Source organism: Nerophis lumbriciformis, linkage group LG02 (assembly GCF_033978685.3).
Source record: "Nerophis lumbriciformis linkage group LG02, RoL_Nlum_v2.1, whole genome shotgun sequence".
Lineage (NCBI taxonomy): Eukaryota > Metazoa > Chordata > Actinopteri > Syngnathiformes > Syngnathidae > Nerophis > Nerophis lumbriciformis.
In genome coordinates, this window is record NC_084549.2 from 68,100,001 (window position 1) to 68,110,000 (window position 10,000).

At 40.5% G+C, this 10,000-nt stretch overlaps 1 protein-coding gene across 3 annotated transcripts in view; it reads left to right on the forward strand.

The window, feature by feature from the left end:
- The window catches only part of LOC133610983 (echinoderm microtubule-associated protein-like 6), a 72,179-nt gene that overhangs the window by 40,965 nt on the left and 21,214 nt on the right, over nucleotides 1–10,000 (forward strand). For all 3 annotated transcript variants that reach the window (XM_061967797.1, XM_061967805.1, XM_061967814.1), the window contains exons 21-28: nucleotides 4,618–4,820; nucleotides 4,905–5,016; nucleotides 5,086–5,213; nucleotides 5,825–5,966; nucleotides 8,075–8,227; nucleotides 8,317–8,448; nucleotides 8,509–8,597; nucleotides 8,661–8,837. In XM_061967797.1, coding sequence (XP_061823781.1) covers nucleotides 4,618–4,820; nucleotides 4,905–5,016; nucleotides 5,086–5,213; nucleotides 5,825–5,966; nucleotides 8,075–8,227; nucleotides 8,317–8,448; nucleotides 8,509–8,597; nucleotides 8,661–8,837 — 1,136 coding nt within the window. The remainder of the gene's footprint in view (nucleotides 1–4,617; nucleotides 4,821–4,904; nucleotides 5,017–5,085; nucleotides 5,214–5,824; nucleotides 5,967–8,074; nucleotides 8,228–8,316; nucleotides 8,449–8,508; nucleotides 8,598–8,660; nucleotides 8,838–10,000) is intronic.

Here is a 10,000-nt window from a genome sequence, read left to right on the forward strand (position 1 = left end):
CCAAAACCTAATCCAATATTCAATTTGTCGCCATACCTGAGGCGCCTGCAAAATGAGGGCACTTGTGGGGCCTCAAAAAGTTATTCTAAAGGTATTGAAGAAAACAACATTTGAGTAGGGCTCTGATAAAATGACATGAAATAAAATAGTCGTCATCGTTTTTCAGCAATTAGGATCAAGATCGGAACTTGTGAAACTGAGTTGTAGACGTTTGTCATCAGCCATCAGCATACTTGCCAACCTTGAGACCTCCGATTTTGGGAGGTGGGGGTTGGGGGCGTGGTCGGGGGTGGGGCGGGGCGTGGTTGGGGGCGTGGTTAAGAGGGGAGGAGTATATTGACAGCTAGAATTCACCAAGTCAAGTATTTCATATATATATATATATATATATATATATAGATAGATATCTACATTCTGAAAATATGCAAACAAAACTGTCTTTAGATAATTGATACTTCAAACTTGCATAAATAAATTTTAAGGAATATAACATAACTTGGCTTCTGAGAGTTTCAAAATGTAATGAATAAAATGCTAAAGTTGTTGATAAACAAGCAATTATTTTAATAATTAAATATGGTCATTTTAAATGAATTATTATGATAATTTAAAATCAATTATTTCAAATATGTTTATTTTAATGTATAATTCTATGGCTGGATGTAATAAGGAGTCACGAAAAAATACAAATAAAAATACAATTAATTTTGATGTTTTTAGCAAAATATAGTAAAAATGTATTTTTATTTTATTTTTTTTAAATTAATAAATTTATTTATTTTTAGGTAAGATAAACATAATAATACAATTTATCTCTAGTCTGGATGATTTAGTTTTTGTCACCCTGTTGTCCTCCCGTCATGAAAAAAGGCTGTCCTCACTCAGGTCCGCATGGAGCTGGAGGGGGCGTGAAACTGCTACAGGAAAATACCAACAAAACAGGAAAAGCCTCTAAAAATAGGAGCGCAGGACAACAACTATAACACTACACACAGGAAAACACCTGCTCAGTGGCCTAGTGGTTAGAGTGTCCGGTCGTGAGTTCAAACCCCGGCCGAGTCATACCAAAGACTAAAAAAATGGGAGCCATTACCTCCCTGCTTGGCACTCAGCATCAAGGCTTGGAATTGGGGGTTAAATCACCATCATGATTCCCCGGGCGCGGCCACCGCTGCTGCTCACTGCTCCCCTCTCCTCCCAGGGGGTGGAACAAGGGTGATGGGTCAAATGCAGATGACAAATTTCACCACACTCAGTGTGTGTGTGACAATCATTGGTACTTTAACTTGAACTTTTAGCCACGCCCACATTTTTTAGCGTGGGACACAGGTGTCACACTCAATTTTGAACGTGAAAGCTCGGAAGTAATACGCATCAATGACGTACTTTTTCTTCCTTTCTTTTTCTATTTTGACAGAAAAAAAAAAGTGATACATCTTTTAAACTTTTATCAAATAATGCAACAGATATTATATTATCATTTTTGGGTAAAAACAGAGGTAAATATCTACTTAGCCTTCTGATTTCAAAGTTATCCATCAAATTGTACACTGTAAAGTTAAAGTACCAGTGATTGTTACTCACACACTAGGTGTGTCGGAATTATTCTCTGCATTTGACCCATCGCCCTTGATCACCCCCTGGGAGGTGAGGGGAGCAGTGAGCAGCAGCGGTGGCTTCGCCCGGGAATCATTTTTGGTGATTTAACAGGTTCAAACATTGATGACATTTATTAAACAGGACAAGAAGCAACGAATCAAACAGAGACAGAATTCAATTTGGCTCAATTTGAGGAGAAACGTCTGGTCTGTACTCTTGTACAGTTTCCAGCACGCTCTTTATTTGGATATTCCCTGTTTACACAACAACAGCTGTTTCTAAAGGAAACATCCATAGATTTTGGTCACATTAACACAAAAGAGAAAGATGCCTCGGGCTTGGGCTGGTCCTGGATCGAGCTTGGGCAAGTCTTGAATCACAACAGATAACCCCCCTCCCGTCTCCTCCCATCGTACACAATGGAATTTTCCAAGCCTTTGGCTTGGGGCAACAAAGACAGCCTCTTGTCTGTTTATTGGGAACTCAGAGAACGGAAAGTTTTTTGATAATTTATATGCAATTTTTCTGACACCCCCAATTCCAACCCTTGATGCTGAGTGCCAAGCAGGGAGGTAACTGCTCCCATTTTTATAGTCTTTGGTATGACTCACGACCTACCCATCTCAGGGCGGACACTCTAACCACTAGGCCACTGAGTAGGTTGTAAACATGACAATATATATATATTTTTTTTTAAACAGCTCGGTCTTCAGAATCCTACCGTAAGAAAAAAACTGCGGTGCCATTTTTTTACATTTACAGTAATACACTGTGGAAACAGCAACCATATTTTTTCATGCCAAAATAAAAATAAATATACAAAAAACTGGCAGCTCAATCACCAGAATTTCACAATAAAATATGGTAAAATTCTGCAATTTTACCAAATCCACAGATTTTGTTTCTTACATACTCAAATGTAATAATTATTTTATTCACGTTACAAGCGGCCCTCTGAGGGAAGCCAAAACTGCAACGTGGCCCTCAATGAAAATGAGTTTGACACCCCTGAAGCCGTTTTTTTTTTCATCGCCTGTATGCGTGGTATCTTTCGTTTTAACCGACAAAAGTTTGGCCAAAGTCCCGAGGAGGAGTTCGTTATAGCACCACCGTTTTTTCAAGGGTGACTTCCTGTTGGTTTTCCAGGTATGGCTTCCTGAGGCTTTTATGTGCGTTCCGTCATGATGGGCGTCTCCCGCCATTTTCGTGTCGATACGTGAAACTGATATTTTTTAAATTTATTTTAAAGGTGGCGCTAGAGAGCCAAGATTGAAACTTCATTTTCGGGGCCCCCTTAATATACATTTTTTTGCCATAATAAGGGGACTTTTCATGCATGTTAAGGGCCTGAAAAAGACAAAAAAACACAGTTGTTTCAATAGGGCCCTTGCGGGGCTCCTACGGGGCTAATAAGCAAGAACTACGAAATATTTGTAATGACCAAGAAATACGAGGAAAACAGAACCATGTAAACCAGGGGTGTCAAACGTACGGTTTAGGCCCGCGAACAGGTTTTATCCGGTTTGCTAAGTATGAAAAATAGCCAAAATTTTTGAATGAAAGAAACTGCTGTTCTAAGTGTGTCCACTAGATGTCGCAATAGCAATTCTTTGTATCTTTGGAGATGATGCTACATATGTAAAAAAAAATAAAAAATAAAATAAACCACATAATGTTAGTGCACCAGTCGAGGAAAATGAGCAAACTACATAAATAACATTCTGTAATTAGATTTTGATATAATTTTTTTATCTTGATGAATTGAAAATGAACACCAATGAGTTGACTGATGAACGTTATCACATAATTTATTCAGAAAGTATAAATAACAACAAAGATAGAATACTATTTAAGTGTAAAAAAAACAACAACATTAATTTTTAAACAAAGAAAACAATCTGAAATTGTCTTTATTTTTAAGTTATCGCGCCGTATTTTTACCAGTCTGGCCCACTTGGGAGTAGATTTTTCTCTAAAATGAGTTTGACACCCCTGATGTAAACCTTTTTTCTTAGAAAAGAGTCAATCATTTGGGCATTTTTGTTGTTTATAATCTTGATTAAAGTATTTATTTCGAAACACTACGGATTTGTACAGTAAATACACGATTGATTTGATTTTGATTTGATTTTTATTAAGCATCCCCATTAGCTGGTTGCCTCAACAACCCACTAGTCTTCCTTCAATACAGTTACAAGTAAAAGCATATAATTATAACTACACAATACAGAAAAAAATAAAAGCATCAATAAGAAAACAAGCAAACAATTTACAGTCACAGAATAATAATTACCATATAAATATAACTACGCAACATAATTCACAATGCTGACAATTTAAAAGTATATTTTTTGTTCGGCCGCTAAGTTCAAATAAGTGCCTCGTTTCAAAAACAAACAAATCAACATTTTAAAAAGAAAAATGAGTCTGTGGCGCCCCCGTGTGTCATTAATTATAATGACAAGAGCGAAAAGGGTTGTAATTATGGCGATAATACGCTCTCACCGGTCAAATCAGGTCACGTCTTAGTTTACTTCCTGTTTTACGCTCTTATTTTGTTGCCACTTCCTTTCCTGTCTCTGTTGGCCGGCGGTACCTTGACCACTGCTTCCAGCTGATGGCCGGGAAGACGAATTCTTTTAGCGTGACATGCGGACGGAAGGAAGGAAGGAAGGAAGCAAGTCGGGTTTTAACGTTCTGAGAATCTTGGAAGACTTGACAGAAAAAAGTTAGTTGGGTTCAGACGCAAACTTGCTGAGAAAAGACTAAAATATTGTTCCTAAGATGTTGCTAGCGTGTCTTGTTGTCCCAGCGGATCACCTGCTAAGCCAATACATACAGAAAAGGAAGTGGCAACAAAATAAGAGCGTAAAACAGGAAGTATAAAACTAATTCTGCTGCTTTTATGTCGAGGTAAGCTATTCTTTACGACTGAGCTTCTGCCGCGTTTTGTATAAAGTCCAGGAAGTAGAAACATGACTTCCTGTTCTCACGGCAGTTTCTCTCTCTGCCCACCAGGCGGCGGCCTGACCTCCAAGCGTGGTGCCTTCAGGAGCGTGGGACGTGCGGACACCATGATGTCGGCGTGTTACGGCCGGAGCGACGCGCTGGTCTTCTCCGGCGCCGCCACGGGAGACGTTTACGTCTGGAAGGAGGCGCTGCTGCTGAAGACCGTCAAGGCCCACGACGGACCGGTCTTTGCCATGTTCTCGCTGGACAAGGTGGACACGCGTGTGTGTGTGTGTGTGTGTGTGTGTGTGTGTGTGTGTGTGTGTTAGCTGGACGCTAAAAGTGTGGCCTTTCAGGGCTTTGTGACAGGAGGGAAGGACGGCGTGGTGGAGCTGTGGGATGACATGTTTGATCGCTGCTTGAAGACCTACGCCATCAAGCGAGCTGCCCTGTCTGCAGGGTCCAAAGGTACACACACACACACACACACACACACACACACAGGTGTTGAGACGCAGCGTGTGTGTGTGTGTGCAGGTCTGCTGCTGGAGGACAACCCGTCCATCAGGGCCATCACCTTGGGACACGGACACATCCTGGTGGGAACCAAAAACGGCGAAATTCTGGAGATTGACAAGACTGGACCCATGACTCTGCTGGTACAGGTGTGTGTGTGTGTGTGTGTGTGTGTGTGTGTGTGTGTGTGTGTGTGTGTGTGTGTGTGTGTATGACGGTATGGGGACAAAACAACAGGTCCCCTTAATGATAGTCAGATCCATTCTGAAGATGTCGAAGGGATTTTTAAGCCTTGGCCCATAAAACATGTTTACTGGTTAGTTTGAGTGTGAGACATTTGCACAGCAGCCCCCTCATCGGGCTGTAGCTGGTACTGCACTCGCTGCTTTTTTTTAAATGGCCCTCAGTAGTCACGTACAAATGTGTGTGAATTATGCAAAATGATTTAAATGTGGTCCCCATGAACCATATTAACTCTTTTGCCCCAGGGTCCCCAGTAAGAATGATCAGCACATGACTTCATCAATCCAGAGATTTAAAGACGTGTATGAGCTAACTGGGCAGTGGACATTTTACACCATTTTTGTTATGCCTCCACAACCTGTAGAAAGGGTGGTCCCCACAAGTCATGATCAAAAACTTGCTCCCCATTCCAAATGATAACCAGTGTGTGTGTGTGTGTGTGTGTGTGTGTGTGTGTGTGTGTGTGTGTGTGTGTGTGTGTGTGTGTGTGTGTGTGTGTGTGTGTGTGTGTGTGCAGGGTCACATGGCAGGAGAGGTGTGGGGTCTCGCCCCTCATCCCCTCCTGGCCGTGTGCGCCACTGTCAGCGACGACCGAACTCTCAGACTGTGGGAAACATCGTCCACTCATCGCATGGTGGCTGTACGCAAACTGAAGAGAGGTCAGAGGGCACGTCATGTCTCATGTTAGGTTACATTTCAGGTTACATGTCATGTTACATCTCATGGTACATGTTAGGTTACATTTTGTGTCCCATGTTAGGTTACATATTGTGTTACATCTTATGTTACGAATTATGTTACATGTTATGTTACATATTATGTTACATGTTAGGGTACATGTTATGTTACATGTTAGTTTACAGGTTAAGTTACATATGTTACATGTTATGTTACATATTATATGTTATGTTACATATTGTGTTACATATTATGTTGCATGTTAGGTTATATGTTATGTTACATGGTTTGTTACATGTGAGGTTACATGTTACATGTTCTGTAATGTATTAGGTTACATGTTTGTTACATGTTATGTTACATATTATGTTACATGTGAGGGTACATGTTATGTTACATGCTTGGTTGCATTTTATGTTACATCTTCGGTTACATGTGAGGTCACATATCATGTTATGTCACATGTTCGGTTACATGCGAGGTCACATATCATGTTATGTTGCATTTTATGTTACATGTGAGGTCACATATGTTACATGTTATGTGTTACATGTTATGTTACATCTTATGTCACATGTGAGGTCATACCATGTTACATGGTATGTGTTACATGTTATGTTACATCTTATGTTACATGTTGCGTTACATGTGAGGTCACATATCATGTTACTTGTGAGGTTACATGTTCGGTTACATTTTATGTTACATGCTCTGTTACATGTGAGGTCAAATATCATGTTACATGTGAGATCACATATCATGTTATATGTTATGTGTTACATCTTATGTTACATGTGAGGTCACATATCATGTTACATGTTATGTGTTACATCATATGTTACGTTACATGTGAGGTCACATATGTTACTTGTGAGGTTACATGTTCGGTTACATTTATGTTACATGTGAGGTTACATGTGAGATCACATATCATGTTATATGTTATGTGTTACATCTTATGTTACATGTGAGGTCACATATCATGTTATGTGTTACATGTTATGTTACATCTTATGTTACGTTACATGTGAGGTCACATATGTTACTTGTGAGGTCACATATCATGTTACATGTTATGTTACATGTGAGGTCACACATCATGTTACATGTTATGTGTTATGTGTTACATCTTATCTTGTATCTTATGTTACATCTTATGTTACATGTGAGGTCACATATCATGTTACATGTTATGTGTTACATCTTATGTTACGTTACATGTGAGGTCACATATATTACTTGTGAGGTTACATGTTCGGTTACATTTTATGTTACATGTGAGGTTACATGTGAGGTCAAATATGTTACATGTTATGTTACATGTTATGTTACAAATCATGTTACATGTTATGTGTTACATCTTATGTTACATGTGAGGTCACATATGTTACATGTTATGTGTTACATCTTATGTTACGTTACATGTGAGGTCACATATGTTACTTGTGAGGTAACATGTTCGATTACATTTATGTTACATGCTCGGTTACATGTGAGGTCAAATATGTTACATGTTATGTTACATGTGAGGTCACATATCATGTTACATGTTATGTTACATGTGAGGTCACATATCAGGTTACATGTTATGTGTTACATGTTATGTGTTACATGTTATGTGTTACATCTTATGTTACTTTACATGTGAGGTCACATATGTTACTTGTGAGGTTACATTTTATGTTACATGCTCGGTTACATGTAACATGTTATGTTACATGTGAGGTATCATGTTACATGTTATGTTACATGTGAGGTCACATGTCATGTTACATGTTATGTGTTACATCTTATGTTACATGTAAGGTCACATATCATGTTACATCTTATGTTACATGTAAGGTCACATATCATGTTATGTTACATCTTTATGTTACGATACATGTGAGGTCACATATGTTACTTGTGAGGTTACATTTTATGTTACATGCTCGGTTACATGTGAGGTCATATATCATGTTACATGTTATGTTACATGTGAGGTCATATATCATGTTGCATGTTATGTTACATGTGAGGTCATATATCATGTTGCATGTTATGTTACATGTGAGGTCACATATGTCGTAAGGTTATATTTGTGTTGCAGGCAGTCGTTGCTGTGCCTTCTCCCCTGATGGCAAGGTGTTGGCGGTGGGTCTGAGTGATGGTGGCGTGTTGGTGGTGAACGCCGACACGTTGGAGGATGTCCTCAGCTTCCATCATCGCCGAGACGCCATCTCTGACATCCGCTTCAGTCCAGGTACACACAGACAATATCAATAGTGGCGCCCTCTGGTGGCTGAAGTTCCTCCATGTTTATGGGCGTGGCCTAAGCTGGCTGTGTTGCAGACTCGGCTAAATACCTGGCGGTGGCGTCACATGACAGCTACGTGGACATTTACAACATGGCGAGCAGCAAGAGAGTGGGCGTGTGCAAGGGGGCGTCCACCTACGTCACGCACGTGGACTGGGACACGCGAGGTAACGCCCACTTCCTGTCCTCCTTGCATGTTGGAGGTGATGTCACACGTGCGCCCGCAGGTAAGCTGCTGCAGGTGAACACGGGCGCCAAGGAGCAGCTTTTCTTCGAAGCGCCACGAGGAAGACGTCAGCTCATCAAACACTCGCAGGTCGGTGGGCGCCAACATGGCGTCGCACGCCGCCTCAGCTGATCATGTGCTCTTGGCGTGCAGCTGGAGCGACTCCACTGGGACACCTGGACCTGCGTGCTGGGAGACACCTGTGAGGGCATCTGGCCCACCCACAGTGACATCACCGACGTTAACGCCACCTCCCTCACACGCGACCGCACGCTGCTCGCCACCGGGGACGACTTTGGCTTCCTTAAAGTCTTCAGCTACCCTGTCACTGTACGACACACACATGCACACACACATACAGACACACACGTACAGACACACACATGCACATTAATAAACACACACATGCACACACACACATTAATACACACACATGCACACAGAGACACACATACAAACACAAGCACACGCACTAATACATGCACACATTAAAACACACACACACTAACATTAATACACACACATACACACAATAATAAACACGTGCACATGCATACATTATCATACACATTAATATACACACACACACACATGAATACACGTACACATTACTACACACATTATACACCCACGCACACATTAATACACACCCACATATACAAACATACGCACACACACACATACACGTACACTCACACGCACGTACGCACACATACACATCATACACACACGCACAATTTAATAAATTCACACACACACATTAATACACATGCTCAAACACACATTAACACACACATTAATACACACACACACATTAAAACACACACATAAATACACGCACACACACACATGCATATACATATACATATGCACACAAAAATACACACACGCAATAACATACACACACTAATACACACGCACACATTCACATTATTACACTTACACACATTAACACACTTTAATACACGCACACAATACACACTCACACTAATACACACACACACATTAACACACGCATTAATACACACACATTAAAACACACGCACATTCACACACGCACACATTCACCTTAATTCACATTGACACACATTAATACACACACATGAATACACTTGCATACACACACGCACACATAATTAATACACACACACACATTAATACTCACACACACATTAAAACACACGCACACACACACACACATTAATACCCACGCACGCACACATTAAAACACACGCACACACATGCACACACACACATTAATACCCACACACGCACACATTAAAACACACGCACACACATGCACACACACACATTAATACCCACACACGCACACATTAAAACACACCTTAATATACGCGCACACACATTAAAACACACCCACATATACAAACATATGCAGACACACTTTCAAACACACACATTAACTCACATTAATACACACACACACACACAATAAAACACCCGCACATTCACACACGCACACATTCACATTT